Source organism: Dasypus novemcinctus, chromosome 5 (assembly GCF_030445035.2).
Source record: "Dasypus novemcinctus isolate mDasNov1 chromosome 5, mDasNov1.1.hap2, whole genome shotgun sequence".
Classification (NCBI taxonomy): domain Eukaryota; kingdom Metazoa; phylum Chordata; class Mammalia; order Cingulata; family Dasypodidae; genus Dasypus; species Dasypus novemcinctus.
The window spans coordinates 153,882,349-153,898,710 of record NC_080677.1 but is presented as its reverse complement, the minus strand read 5'-3'; the positions used below and the strand labels follow the sequence as shown (position 1 = coordinate 153,898,710).

The 16,362-nt window shown below is 37.1% G+C and overlaps 1 protein-coding gene across 22 annotated transcripts in view; it reads right to left on the bottom strand.

Moving 5' to 3' along the window:
• ARHGAP12 (Rho GTPase activating protein 12) overlaps positions 1-16,362 on the bottom strand; it is a 116,497-nt gene that overhangs the window by 89,188 nt on the left and 10,947 nt on the right. For 17 of the 22 annotated variants that reach the window (XM_004451665.4, XM_004451666.4, XM_004451668.5 and 14 more), the window contains exons 2-3: positions 13,135-13,176; positions 11,202-11,948 (exon numbers count right to left, since the gene is read on the bottom strand). In XM_004451665.4, coding sequence (XP_004451722.1) covers positions 11,202-11,879 — 678 coding nt within the window. In that variant the 5' untranslated portion in view covers positions 11,880-11,948; positions 13,135-13,176. Of the gene's footprint in view, positions 1-11,201; positions 11,949-13,134; positions 13,177-14,011; positions 14,142-16,362 lie in introns of all 22 variants that reach the window. The other 5 variants (XM_058297727.1, XM_058297730.1, XM_058297724.1 and 2 more) reach the window with 1 other exon arrangement.

Sequence of the window (16,362 nt, the reverse complement as noted above, 5' to 3'; positions counted from 1 at the left end):
GAAATGCTAAAGAGGGTTCTGCAGGTTGAAAAGACACGAGACAATAGACCAAAGCTACATAAAGAAATATGGGTCTCCGGTAAGGGAAACAACATAGGCAAATATGCCAGTTCTATTGTATTTTCGGTTTGTAACTCTATTTTTTACTTCCTACAGGATCTAAAAGGCAAACGCATTATAAAAATGTAATGATAATTCTGTGGTTTTAGATTCATAATGTATAAAGGTGCATACATGTTTACTACATAAAGGACAGAGGGTATAGGAACACAATTTCTGTATACCATTGAAGCTAAATTAGTATCTAAGAAAACGAGTGTTATAGATTTATGATGTTAAATGTAAACCCCATGGTAACAACAAAGGAAAAAATATCAAGCTCATAGAGATAGAAATTAAGAGTACAGGTTGCCCAGGGTGTGTGGCAGGGGGAATAGGAAGCTAATGCATAATGGGTATACGGTTTCTGTCTAGTGAGATGGTAAAGTTTTAGTAATGGACAGTGATGAGGGTACTGCAACACTGTAAATGTAAGTAATCCCACTGAATGGTATGCTCGGGAATGGTTGAGATGGGAAAGTTTTTGTTGTACATATGTTCCCACAATTAAAAATGAGCTACTGAAGAAATAATGACAATTAAATACAATACATGATCCTGGACAAGCTCCATCAGGGAAGAGAAAAGTCTCAAAAGGACATTATTAGGCATATGAAAAAACTGGAATGTGGACTATAAGTTGTATATCAATGTTAAATTTGCTGAACTTGATAACTGCACGTTAGGTAGTTACATCAGTGAATAACCTTTTTCTTGGAAAATGTACACAGCAGTAGTAAGTGTTCAAGGAGCATGATGTAGACAACCTACACTCAAGTGTTGTGAAAATGAATTGGCAGAAAGATGGATAGAGAGATAGACTGATGAAAAGATAGTATGATAAAGCAAATGTGGCAAAATGTTAAAACTGGTGGATCTGGGTAACTGGGGGTGCAAAGGTACGTTGAAGTTTTCTGTATGGGGTTTGTTTTGTAACCATCCTGTAAGTTTGAAAGTACTTCAAAATAAAAGTTTAAAGAGAGAACAAATGAAGATATAGCAACCAAAACTTTACAAACTAAAATTCAAAGATAAAAAAAAAAGAAACACCATAATATACAGGATCTATATGTGGAAAACTACAAATCTGATGAAAGAAATCAAAGAAACTAAATGGAAACATATTCCTTGTTCAATGATTGGAAAACTTGATATTGTTAAGATGACAGCTTTTCTCAACATAGTTTACAGATTCAATGCAATTCCGATCAAAATTCCAGAAAACTATTTTGTGAATGTCAACAAAGTGAATCTAAAGTTTGTATGGAAAAGCAAAAGACCTAGAAAAGCCAACACCATATAGAAAAGGGATGTCGGAAGATTCACACTACCCAATTTCAAGATTTATTATAAAGCTACAGGTAACCACTTCACACCCATTAGGACGATTATGATTTTTAAAATAGAAATAAGTGCTGACAAGAATGCAGAGAAATAGGAACCCTTATACATTGCTGGTGATACTGTAGAATGGTATAGCCACTTTGGAAATCAGTATGGCAGTTCCTCAGAAAATTGAAAATAGAATTACCATATGATCCAGCAATCCACTTCTTAGTACATTCTCAAAAGAACTGAAAGCAGGGATGCACACAGATATAAACTGGATCACAAACCTAAATGCAAAATGCAAAACTAAATACTTCTGGAAGAAATCAAAGAGAAAATCTACTCAGACTTCAGATTTGGCAGAGTTTTAAATACAACAAAAGCATTACCCATGGAGGGGAAAAACCACTGAATATAAATTTTATCAAAATTAAAAAACTTCTGAGGAAGTAGATGTGACCCAACCAGTTGTGGCTGCCTACCACGTGGGAGGTCTCGAGTTTGGGTCCCTATGCCTCCTAAAAAGAATACGAGCAGACACCACCCCGCCACAAACGATCTAAACCCTACCCCAGCACAACAACCAGTTCCCATAAGCCAGGAGACACTGCAGCCCATGGGGAATGGATGTGGCTTAGGCTGCTGGGCACCCACCTCTCATGTGGGAGATCCTGGTTCCTGGTGCCTCCTGGAGAAGGTGAACAAAAAATTAGAAGACAGATGAGAGAACCATCTAGGGGAGGGAGGGGATAAATAAAAATTAAGTATATAAAAAATTTTTTTTAATTTTTTAAACTTCTGATCTGTGAAAGATACCAGTAAGAGAACAAAAAGATAACCCACAGACTGGGGAAAACATGTAAAACACACAGCTGATAAAGGACTAGAACTCTTAAACCTAACAATAAGAAAACAACCCAATTAAAAAAATGGACTAGGATCTGAATAGACACCACACCAAAGAAGATACAGAGAAGGCAAATAAGCATATGATAAGATGGTGAACATTATCTGTCATTAGGAAATTACAAATTGACACAATAAGATACCACTATAGATGTATTAGAATTGCTAAAAAAAAAAATCTAACCGACAATATCAAATGCTGGTGAAATTCATTCACTGTTGGTGGGAACGCAAAATGGTATACCACGATGATAGACAGCTTGGCAGTTTTTTATAAAACTAAATATAGTCTTACCATACCAACCCAACTGATCTGAAAACTTATATCCACACAAAAACCTGCACAAAAATATTTACAGCAGCTTTATTCATGATGGCCAAACACTGGAAGCAACCAAGATGGTCTTCGGTGAATGGAATGGAATACTACTTGGCAATAGAAAGAACTGTCAAGCTATGAAAAAGCACAGGTGAATCTCAAATACATCTTGCTAAGTGAAAGAGTCAATCTGAAAAGGCTACATATTGTATGATGTTGGATTAAAACATACTCTGAAAAAGGCAAAACAATATAGGCATTAAAAAGACGAACAGTTGCCGGGAATTCAAGGGGATGAAGGGTCGACTAGGTTAAGTATGGGGGATATGTCCAGCAGTGAAACTATTCTATTTTACACAAACTGTGAATATACAAAACCATACAATTACCCGAATTCACTGGACTGTACAGTAAGAAGAGTGAATCTCAATGTACACAAATCATTTGGGGGCAAGAGTGAATCCCAGGATGGCATGTAGAATGATGAAAAACAATCTAACTTTATTACAACTGTATGAAACAACCTCATTAAAAGCGTTCAGAGGAGAGAGGAAAAAGGTGCTGTGCTAGGTAAATGTGGAAATAAGTGGAGTCTATAAAACCAAGGTAAAAGGAACTATACATAAGTACTGTACTACAGCTGAAAAAGCTGTGTTCTACATCATACAAGTTAATAATTCTGACACTACTATACAGGTATACTGGAATTGAAAAATTAAGTAAATGGATAGTAGACAGTAGAAACCCAGTTTCTCAATGATGCAGCATGAGTTTCCAGATAAGCAGGAGGTGAAGACTAGAATTACCAATGTGCTAATGCATTAGAGTTCAAGACTTCAGTGTGAACTCATATTTAGCTTACCATGGATACAGATGGTAATATATATACACAGAGATATATGTATGTAATTGTGTATATATATGTATATATATATATATGGATTAGCATACAAACATACACTTCCTTGCTCTGTCAGATGAGAGGGTTTAAAAGCAACTACAGCCTGTGGCAGGGACCTCCCAAGTGGTGGGTCTGGGTACCTCCCTGCCTCCTCCCTCTCTCCTGCCCCTATGGACTTAGCTCCTTTTCTCCTCACTTCTCCAGCTTACCCATGCTACCACGCTCAGCATGGAAGGTTTCATTTGATTTCTTTCAACTTTTTTTGTTTTTTCTTGCCCTTTTCTTCTCTAGCACCTTTTTTTTCTCTATAAACCGCTCTCTCCATCACCTTCACGTTGATATCCCAGAGCCAAAGGAGCAAAGTAGGGCTATTTCGAAATCTGGGAGACAAAAGCATGGAGCCTTTCGGCCCCTGGGAGTGGGAATCCCAGCTCCCTTCTGCTTAATGCCAGCGCACAGGGTAATTTACCTTCTCTGGGTGTCTGTCAATAAGACTGATTTCCACTAGGGTCAAAAATCCTTTCTCCCACAGTTCATCTTGCAGCGCTCTCTTGGTGGGTGATTGTTTTGTTTCCAGCCCTAGAAATAAATACTCCTGGGGACGTCTCTGCCAGGGCAGCCCAACAGGAGCAGAGGAATCTATACAGTGTCAATTAAAGGCAGTTTTCCTTGAAAGAAAAAAAAAAAGCAATGACAGGGGAGTAGATGTGGCAGTAGAAAAGAGCATACCCAACACTAGATCTCTGAGATCCTGGTTTCTAATGTCACTTTCCAAAAGAAGAAACCAGAGCTCACAGGAGAAATGGCTGGTTCTAAGACTAAGGCAAGAAATATACAGAATGAACCTGGACTATCTTGTAGTGCCAAAAAATAAGGAAATGCTAAAAAAATAAAACAAAAAAATGACAGTTATGGTGGCATGTGAAAGGGACACAGTAGTTAACTGAAAGAGCTCCCAGTGGCCAAAGCTGGAACTTGAGTAACAAGCAAAAAGTACTGGCTCATAACCCAAAGTTATGATATAAATAAGTGACTGAATAAATAAATGGTGTAAAAGAGACAAATCTCCAGCAGAGAAGAATTTCACATAATTTATATAGATACTATAGCTTCAAGGCAGTAGAGCATACTTCCCCACTCCTCAAGTATGAGGAAATCATAGTGATTTCCTTCCAAAAAGTACAGTGTGGAAAGGGAGAAAAAAGAGTAACTTTACAGTGAGAAGCAGGACAAACACTACTTCATCAGTTGATCGGGGTCAACATTGATAGTGATAAATCATGTGGATAATTATGTATCTTTGATATGATGTCATGATAATGGCACTTTACTCTCTGTGGTCTTTTTTCCCAAAATCCATAATCATCAGGCAAATCCCAATAGAGGTACATTCCACAAAATATCTGGCCAATACTACTCAAAACTGTCAGCCATCAAAAACAAGCAAAATGAGAAACTACCGAAGTCAAGAGGCACATAAGGAGACAGGACAACTAAATGTAATGTGGTAACCTAGAAGGGATCCTGGTGTAGAAAAAAGTACATTAAGTAAATACTACAAAAATCAATAAAGTATAGATTGTAATTATTAATAATGTATCAATAGTGACTGTTTCGGGAAACGGACTTGGCCCAGTGGTTAGGTCGTCCGTCTACCACATGGGAGGTCCACGGTTCAAACCCCAGGCCTCCTTGACCCATGTGGAGCTGGCCCATGCACAGTGCTGATGCGCGCAAGGAGTCCGCGGTTCAAACCCCGGGCCTCCTTGACCCATGTGGAGCTGGCCCATGCGCAGTGCTGATGCGCGCAAGGAGTGCCGAGCCACGCAGGGGTGTCCCCCGCGTAGGGGAGACCCACGCGCAATGAGTGTGCCCCGTAAGGAGAGCCGCCCAGCGCAAAAGAAAGTGCAGCCAGCCCAGGAATGGCACTGCCCACACTTCCCATGCCGCTGACGACAACAGAAGCGGACAAAGAAACAAGACGCAGCAAATAGACACAGAGAACAGACAACCAGGGAGGGGAGGAATAAATAAATAAATAAAATCTTAAAAAAAAAAAAAATTGACTGTTTCAAATGGACCTAATTTAAAATACAAATAATAACTGGGTATGGGGTGTATAAGAATTCTCTGTATTATCATTGGGATTTTTGTTAGTCTAAAACTGTTTCAAAAAACAAAGTTTTTGGACATGTATACTGAAATTAAAATTACAATACCATTTACAATTGCTCAAAAAATATTAACTATTTAGGTGTAAATCTAAGAAAACATGTACCGGACTTATGTTGAAAACTTCAAAATGCTAACTGCAAAGAATCAAACAAAACCTAAATAAATGGAGAGACATACAGAATTCATGGATTGGAAGACTCAGCATAGTAGGAAAGAGGTCTACTTTCTCCAAATTGATATATAGGTTTAAAGCAAATCCTATCAAAATCCCAGCAAGATTTTTTATAGATCTAGATAAGCTTACTCTAAAATCTATGAGGAAAGGCAAAAGAACTTGAATTGCTATATTAATTTCCTGTGGCAGCTGAGGCAAATTATCACAAAGTTCGTTCTTAAAACAACAAAAATGTACTTTTTTCATTGTTCTGTAAGCCAGAAATCTAAAATCAGTATCACTGGGCTGAAGTCAAAGTGTTGGCAGGGCTGCGTTCTCCTGGAGGATCTAAGAAGAACCTTCCTTGCCTCTCTGAGTTTCTGGTGGCTGCTAGCATTTCTTGGCTTCTGGCTGCATCACTCCAATCTGCTCTGTCTTAACACAGTCTTCCTTCTCTGTTGTGGTCTCTCTCTACCTTTTATAAGGACACATGTGACTGCATTAGGGCCTATGCAGGATAACCTCTTTATCTCAAGATCTTTAACTTAATTACATTTGCAAAGACCCTTTTTCAAAGTAAGGTAACATTTACAGGTTCCAGGAATTTCAGGATCTGATATCTTTAGGGAGCCATTATTCAGCTTACTACAATAGCTGAAATAATTGAGAAAGAATAAAGTGGAAGCAATCTGTCTACCTAATTTCAACACTTATTATACAGCTACGGTAATCAAAACTTTGCGGTTGGGATTGATGGAGGGACAGGTATATGGATAAATGAAACGGAGCAGAGGACCCAAAATTAAGCCCACACAAATAGGCCTGATTTTTGACAAAGGTGCAAAAGCAATTTAATGGAGGGAAGGCAGCCTTTTCAACGAAGGGTGCAGGAGCAACTCGTCACCCATATGCAAAAACATGAATAATGACCTAAGTCTCAAGTCTTATATAAAAATTAACTCAAAATTGATCAACTCCAATGTAAAATTTTAAACTATAAAACTTTTAGGAAAAAACATAAGAGAAAATCTTTAGGATCTAAGTCTAGGCAACAAGTTCTCAGACTTGATGCCAAAAGCATGATTCATAAAAAGAAAAGTTGATAAAGATCATGTTAACAGGATGAAAAGATAAGCTACACACTGGAAAAAATCTTTGCAAACCCATATGACTGATAAAGTACTAGTATCTAGAATATATCAAATACTCTCAAAAGTCAACAGCTAAAAACCAAAAAATCAATTACAAAATGGGCAAAATATAAGAGGAGACATTTCACTGAAGAGAATATATCTGGATAGAAAATAAGCACATGAAAAGATTTACATCATTAGCCATTAAGGGGCTGCAAATTAAAACCTAAATGAGGTATCACTGTACACCTCTTAGAACGTCTTAAAAAAATAGTGACAATACCCAAATTCTGGCAAGGATGCAAATAAAACAGACCACTGAAAAACTGTTGATGGGAATATATAATGGTATAGCAACTTTGGACAACAGTTTGGCAGTTTCTTAAAAAACAAACATGCAACTACAATATAATCAAGCAAATTATACCCCTGATTATTTACAGAGAAATGAAAAGTATGTTAACACAAAAGCCTGCACACAAAATCTTTATAGCACCTTCATTTGCAACAGCCCAAAACTGAAAACAATCCAGATGTTTAATGGGTGAATGGTTAAACAAACTTAACCAAGCTATCCAATGTCAATATCCTGGCTGTGAAATTATAATAAAATTAAAAGTATATATAAATTATATAAAATTGTATATAAAATTATATAGTTTTGCAAGATTGAGGGAAACTGGGTAGAGAATATAGGGAATTTCTCCATATTATTTTTTACAACTGCTCGTGACTCTACAATTATCTCAAAATAAAAAGTTAATTTAAAAAGACTTGTCAATGGTGATACAAGTCAGAAAAACAATCTCTTACGGACCTACGGGTGTGGATATTGACTGGGGAGGGACTTGAGTTTGGTTACACAGATGTATAAATACATAAAATCCAACAAGCTGTACATTTAAGATTAGTGCATCTTACCCACTTAATTATATGCTATGCCTCAATAAACAGTAAAAGTTGCCTTTTGATTATTTATCCTGTTGACTGTGATAACGGTAAAATGTGTGTATATGTATATATTTTTAATTCTCTGTAGATTTATCAGCAATGAAACCACTGGCTGAAATTTCTGTAGCTTTATCAACAATGAAACCACTAATGAAACCATTAGCTGAAGCAGTTTGCATGGAGTGGTGGAGCCAGAAGCAATACTGGAATATGTTAAGGAGAGAGTGGAAAATGAGAAATGCAAAGAACAAACATGTATAACTCTTTCCAGAAGTTGACAATAAAGGGGAAAAGTGACAGTGAGACTCAGAGGAGATGGTAGAGTTGAAAAGCTTTTCTAAACTGGGAGAAACAGGAGTAAATTTAAATGCTGATGGAAAAGACCTGAAAAATGATGAGTCCAAAGACTTATGAGGCACAAAGCCATAATCTTCAGGACAAGGTTCATGAAAAAGGTAGAAAAGTAAAGATGAAGAGACTGCCCTTTGAGAAGAGAGGCAACACTTGCATTATAGCCAGGAAAAGATGACTGTAAAAGTCGGTGTACCTAGACTTGATGGAGGAAGTAATCCTAATAGAAACAACAATGGCGGCTACATGTCATGGAGTATGCCCTGAGGCAGCCAGCCTCCAAGATGGCCCTTAGTGACCCCCATCTCCTGGTGTTCAAACCCGTGTACAGTCCCTTCCCACACAGAATAGGACAGAACATGACTTCCAAGATTAGGGCAAAAAAGACAGTGTAGCTTGTACCTTATTCTTGCTCACTCTGAAGAAAGACAGTTAGAACCTTCAAGGGAAGCAGACTTGGCCCAATGTATAGGGCGTCCGCCTACCACATGGGAGGTCTGTGGTTCAAACCCCGGGCCTCCTTGACCCGCGTGGGGCTGGCCCATGTGCAGTGCTGATGCGCACAAGGAGTGCCCTGCCGCAACACAGGGGTGTCCCCCACGTAGGGGAGCCCCACGTGCAAGGAGTGCATCCTGTAAGGAGAGCCACCCAGCATGAAAGAAAGTGCAGCCTGCCCAGGAATGGCGCCGCACACACAGAGAGCTGACACAAGATGACGCAACAAAAATAAACACAGATTCCTGGTGCTACTGATAAGGATAGATACAGTCACAGAAGAACATACAGCGAATGGACACAAAGAGCAGACAACGGGGGGCCACTGGGGGGGGGTGTTGGAGGGGGAAGGAGAAAGAAATAAATTTTTTAAAAATCGTTTTTTTTTTTAATTCCTTAAAAAAAAAAAAAAAGAACCTTGAAGCAGCCCTTTGTAAGAGGCCCAACTGTTTAGAAGCAGATCCTCCAGCCCCAGCCTAGCCTTCCTAGAATGCAACTTCACAACAAACTCCAATCCTTTAGAATCACCCAACTAAGTTGCTTCTGAACTACTGACTCACAGAAACCGTGATTTAATAAACGTTTACTGTTATCAGCTACTAAGTCTGGGGGCAACTTGTTAAGTAACAATAGATACCCATTGTCCTTATTATGTGTCAGGTACAGTTTTGAACATACTAGATGCATTAACCCACTTTGTCCTCTACAACTTTATGGTCCCTATTTTCTAAGATGGAAAAACCAAGGCACACAGAAATAAATACTCTGCCTATCACATAGTTAGAAAGTGGTATGGAACCACATTCAAATCTAATGCCAGAACAATTAACTATTACACAATACATCCTCCTCAAAGCTGAAACTTCCGTCCTATAGCTTTTTCTTTTAATTTTTTTTATTTTCGTCTTTTTTTAAAAAGATACATAGATCGCAAAAAATGTTACATTAAATAATATAAGAAGTTCCCATATACCCCACCCCCCACCCTACTTCTTAGAGGCAAGGTTATCTGATGAAAGTGTAGGAGAAAGCAAGTGAATCAGAGATTTGAAGAATAGGGGAGAGGTTTAAAACATTAGCCATAAAGTATTAGAAGCAGGGATAGCTAAAGTAATCTAATAGGATTTACAATTTAGGGCCCAGAGGAGGTAAGAAGCCATGAACTCCCAGTGCAGTGAATGAGATGACTGCAACAAAGAACACAGGTTTGCATGTGGACATAAATGGGAAATATAATTTCAAGTGTGAAATATGGCGATAAATGGATGGAAGAGAAAATATATCTCTTCCCCAAGTCCCATTATATCGACAAGGAGTCACATTTAGAAAAATTCCAGAAAACACTATATAATCTATGTCACCGTACCACAAAAAGATTGAAGAAAAGCGAAATAAAATGCACAGTGATTAACTGACCGTGCTATTTCATGTAACTGCCCTGATCTCAAACATCAAAAGGTTTTCTAGAGAAACTTCTGGAACTTTTTCCTATTACCATTCCAAAATGTCACAAGGATAATGAGAAATTATAGAAAGAATGCACTAGTTCCATGACAATCAGACCACACCTAGGAGCAACCTCACAATTATTCACTGACTTAACTTGATAAATAACTCTTACCAGAGAGCTTTAGGCCAAATATTTATCAATTTTTAAATTCATCTAAAATTAAACTTTTCCAAATGTAAGTTTTAATTTCATGCATGTGCTTTTAAAATAACTCTACTTCACTAGGCAAATAAACCATCACTGACTTAATCTCAAAGGAGAGTTTAGATTGGGGGGAAAAAAAAATCAAACCATGGACAAAATTTTTCCAGACTAATCAATGCCATTAAGTATCAATACATAGACACTTAAGACAAAAGTATCCAATTGGAGGTAAATGTCTGTGAGCGCTCTATTTCTTTAGTCTTCAAGGTTAATAAATAACAGTTTCAAAAGGCAAAAGTTATCAGTGAACTTTCCAGTGACATCTTTCTTCATAAGATTATTACCTGAAGACTTACTGAAAATAAGTCAAAAAGAGCCCAGCTAGAAAACTAATTAGACTTTTTCTATCGACAGAAATATCATCACTAGGTAAATTAAATAAATCCTTTCTACTTTATGCATAATCAACAGAGAGAGGGAAAAAACTTTCCCATACTTCAAGGAGCTCTAGTCCTATACTGGTACAGGAAGAATTATGAAAACCACAGTGATCCTTGATGAGCTCCACAAGTTATTTCACACATTTTCTAGCTCTTTTAATCAGGATAGAACCCATATATTTTGAAAACATAAAGCAAACAATTCTTAGCTCTTACAGAGATTTTAGTTTTTTTTTAAAACTATTATTATTTTTATTAGGGTAGAAGTGTTTCATCATTCTATTTCAATCTTACCCTTATCTGTTCAGTAGAACTGCTGCTAAGTTCATCACCAGATTCAGAATCTTGATGTATTCTTTCTGAGCCTTCTCCTGCGGAATCACAGGACTGTTCCTGGGAGAAGCTAGTTTTCTCTATGTCCAAGAACTCTGGACCTGGAATGTGACCAAATAAGCGCGTCCTATTCTGGCTGGGAACTTTAGGAGAATGTGAGTCACTGTTAAACTTTCCGTTGTTATGGGTTAGGTCCAGGTTTAGGCTGAGAGTCTGAGCTGAGCTACAACTGGATCCAAAATTCTGATTGGCATCACGAATAAGGCCTGTTCCTTGAACAGAAGACGATGACTTTCCAAAACTTGAAAGCTCAGGCAATTTGTTCACATTTTCTGTTGATTTCTGAAGATGTAGACTCTGTATCATTTTCACGGAATTATTTGGCAGTCCAACTGCCTGTTTAACAGGCGGCATTAGAGCTTTTCGGGTGACCTCTTTGACATACTGGGCTGGCACGTAAAATGCTTTGGAATTTTCATTTGGTTTAACTTGCCACCAGTCATCATTTGTTTTCTTCACCAAGATGTACCGCTCTCCTTGTTTTATCACAATCTTTCGGTCCTTTGCTTCGTATTCGTAATCATACTCCACTTCAATATACACTTGTCCTGGGACAATCTTCCCACTTCTGTCAGCCATTTTTACTCAGTGATATTCACCTCTCCAAAAGGACGGTATGCCACATTATGGCCTTATAGATTTATACAGCTGTTTTCATTTAAAGGGAGGAAAAGAACAAAGAAAAGAGTTAATGTAATCTGGATTTGTGATACTCACAAATATCATATAATATAAGCCACTTAAAGAAAATTTCAAACCCCCGAAAGTAAACAGGTTTCCAATATGTTCATTTATCTACATTAAGAACACTTTTCATTCTAACTCTAATCTACATTTTTCAGTTATTTATTACAAAAACCAAAAATCAAAAACTAGAACAGTGAATAAACTTACCATACAGACAAAAGAATATCAGAAATGAGTGGTAACAAGAACTTGCCTTCTTTTCAAGACTATCTCAAACCTCCTCCACAGTTTCCTCAGAGTCCCACTACTGATAATAGCCTAGCTGCATTAGGCACTTGCCAAGTGCCAAGCACTGAGCTACGTCCACTGTATGTCTTATCTAAGACCCTCTCTGGAGCTGGAGTTGAATTTCCAAGGTCCTATATTAATATTCTTTCTTTATTTTCCAAAAGAGATAAAAGGCACTGGTAAGCTTAAATTTTAAAAAAAGCTAATGGTCTATACAAGTTTAATTTCCAATCAAAATGAAAAAAAAGAGCAACTTTGTTACTCTTACACACAGAGATAAAGAAAAGAAACTGCTGGTTCACTCAGAAGGGTCACAATCATTTTCAGGTTGAGTTTCATAAATGCCAACAAATTATCGTTGTCTCTTTATTTGTAAATGTTAGGAAATCCCACACAATCACCCTAAACTGGCCTGAAAAATGGAGCGCTCACTTTTATTTACACACCAATTCCAAAATATTTCAGTGCATCACAAAACACAGTATTCAGGCTCTAAAATGATTACAGAATCTTGGTATTGGTACAACTTAAATCAACCCTGAACCAAAGAGTTCAAGGACCCTGAGGCAAACCTAAGCAATTCTGAACACTGAGATGTAGCAGAATTGTATAAGACAATCTACTAATTGTTCTTAACACACAAGAACTAGGGATAAAATATTATAATGTGATGTATGTGCAGTAACAATCATTCTCCTGAGGATAATATTTTTCTCTATAACAGATAAATCCCATAGCCAAGGTGGTTAAAAAAAAAAAGTTACTGACACAATTTTAGTAATTAAGATTTACTTATTTACATGAGTAATAAGTTTAATATAGTCTTGTTATTTCAAAAAGCCAAAAACAAAATACTTACCTTCAAAGAAAGAGAAATAAAGATCAGGCATTACATTTAAACCTATAAAAAAGAAAAATAAGTTCATGAACTCCAACCAGGATTGCTTAAAGAAGAAGCTGAAGAATAAAATGTTGCTTACGTTTTTCTAAAGTATCCCTTTTTTATACAAGGAACACAGCACAATTTTATTATCATGATTGCATTCAGCAGCACCACTCTCCAAACATGTGAAACACAACCACTAAGAACAGCTGAGGTTTGCTTTACACTGCACCCTCCTATTTCATGTCCACATTACTTCAAGATCTTTCTCCCACTCCTATTAGACTAAGCTCCAAGAGGGCAAGGATCTTTTTACTTGTTTTCCCCAGTGCTGTAGCCCCAGTGGCCTAGAACAGTGCCTGGCATAAAGGAGATACTCAGTGACACTAATGAATGAAATCAAAAGTAAAGTACAAAAAAAAAAAAAAAAAAAGTACAAGACAGAAAAAGTCACACAGATCAGGGTTCAAATTCCAGTTCTAACAAATGCTAGCTACATGAACTTTTGTGAATTATTACATCTCTATGAATCTGTTTCTTGTTCCAAACATAGGAATGGTGAAATTATTTACCTCAAAGATTGGTTTTGAAAATTAAATGAAATAATGTCCATAAAGCACAAAAGTGCCAGGCACATACCAGAAATGAATTCATTTCTGCAACAGTTTATTTGCTTGGCATGCCAGACATTGGAATTACAAAACAAAAAGATAGCTGAACCATGGGAAATGAGTGTGAGAGACAGAGATGGACAAAGGCACACATTGACAGGACTCTAACTGTCCACAGATGCCATGCTAGGAAGCCTGGAAATAACGATGGGCTTCTCAAAGTGTGAATCCACGTGACTCACTCTGGTGAACACACAGATTCCAGGGCCCCATCGAAGACTTGCTGAAGCAGAATCGTTAGAGGTCGTGTCCAGGAGCATGCTCCCTGGATGGCAGACACACTCGCCCATCCAAATGAGCAAAGGGATCTGCCTGCAGATATAAGCATAAAAGGCTCCTAAAGAAAAACTACAATCAATAAGAAAAAGACAGTCACACCAAGAAAAATAGGAAAAGACCCCAACAGGCACTTCAAAACAAGGATATCCATATCACCAATAAACATAAAAAGGTACTCAAATTCAAAGTCATCCGGAAATGCAAATCAAACTCAAGATGGTATATTACCAAACACCCACTAGAATGGCTAAAATTAAGATAGACCATACCAAGCGCTGTAAAGCAATGAGATTTCTCATATAAACTGCTAGGGGGAATATAAATTAGCAATTAGTAGCTTACACTTTGGAAACTAGTTTGGCATTAGTTACTAAAGTTGAATGAGCCAGCAATTCTATTTAACAAAATCACATGCACACATATACCAAATAACATGCAGAACAATATTCATAAATGCATCTTTCAAATGGTCAAAAGTGTAACCACCCAAATGTTCATTAAAGTGAAATGGATAAATACATGGTGATTCATGTATTGATGCAAAAACATCAATTAAATGAACTACAACTGTATGCAACAACATGAATGAATCTCAAAAACATGCTATGTGAAAAAGAAGTCCAATACGAAAGATTACATACTGCATGACTCAGTAATATAAAGTTTTAAAAAACCATCACTTATAATATTTATGGATTCTTGGTTAAGGATAGAACCAGAAAGAGGGGCAAGGAAGTAATTACCATACAGATTAAGAGTAAGTCCTCCCTTTCCAGAAGAGAGGGCAGTAGCAAACAGAGGGCTTCTAAGGGCTAGCAATGTTTCATTTGTTGATCTGGGGGATGGTTAAACAGATCACTTTAAAATAATTCATTAAACTGCATTTTTAATTTATGCATTTCTCTTTATGTTTTTATTTACTGCTACCAAAAAAAAAAAGGTTTTAAAAACAAAGAAACAGAACATAACCATTCCAGGGTCCACAGGATGGTGGAATAGAGAGTATAGATTAGAGTGGACTCACTGATGTTCTACTATGGAACTACTGTGATTAGTAATGGAAGAAATTGTAGCATTGATGTGAAGAAAGTGGCCACGGTAGCTGCTAAGGGTCAGGAGAGGGAAGAAGAGATATGATGTAGAGGCATTTTTAGGACTTGGGAGTTGTCCTGGGTGGTGCTGCAGGGACAGATGCTGGACATTGTATGTCCTGCCATGGCCCACTGGGTGGACTGGGGGAGAGTGTAAACTACAATGTAAACCATTATCCATGTGGTGCAGCAATGCTCCAAAATGTATTCACCAAATGCAGTAAATGTTCCATGATGATGAAAGGGGTTGTTGATGTGGGAGGAGTGGGGTGAGGGGGGTGGGGAATATATGGGGACCTCTTATATTTTTTTAATGTAACATTAAAAAAAAAAAACAGAGAGGAAAAAAAAAAAAAACAAAGAAACAAAAAAGAGTTAAAGACTCCGAAAGGCACTTCAAAAGGTAATCTTACCTTGAAGTTAATTACCATCTTCAAATGTTTAGGAAACACTACACTTAAGGCAAATAAATACCTCTACAGGTTTTACTTTGCACATATTACACTGGGTTTTTTTATGTTTTCAAACTAGTCCTGTATTTTCTCAATTTTAATTTTTTTCTTGGACTGCCCAGACCATTCATAATTATTTCAGTGCCCATGTTTTTAAGAGCCTGGTCTTACATTCATACACATCACCAAAATTTGTTAAGCATATTTACAAATTCAAATTACACCTGTCAAAAATTTGTATTCAATTTACTGGATATACATATTTTTACACATATTGTTAGATGTTATCAAAAGCTGTCTTTCAACAAATCCACTGATGCACTTTTAAAAAAACAGCAACAGTAAGTCAAGTTTTTATGTTGAAAGTCTAGAAAGACCATCCTGGACCAATTAAGGAAAATTATTAACAGCACACAGAGAGACAGACTTTAGGCACAGTCGATAATTTACATACCAAAGAAAAAGAATCCTTTACTAGTAGATAATGATCAATTCAAATGCTTTCTCTGATAGGCAATTGGATGCTAACCCTATATTTTAAGCTCTTTTTGTTCGGTTTAAAGTATTCATTGACATTATCACAATGAGGTAGAAGAAATTATCTTTGAAAAGTCACAGAATTGTATACGCCTGTTTTAACTACCCTTTGAATCTTTAAATTAAGCACATAGTGTCCAACCTTCATTCCTAATCTTGCCCCCAAAATTATTT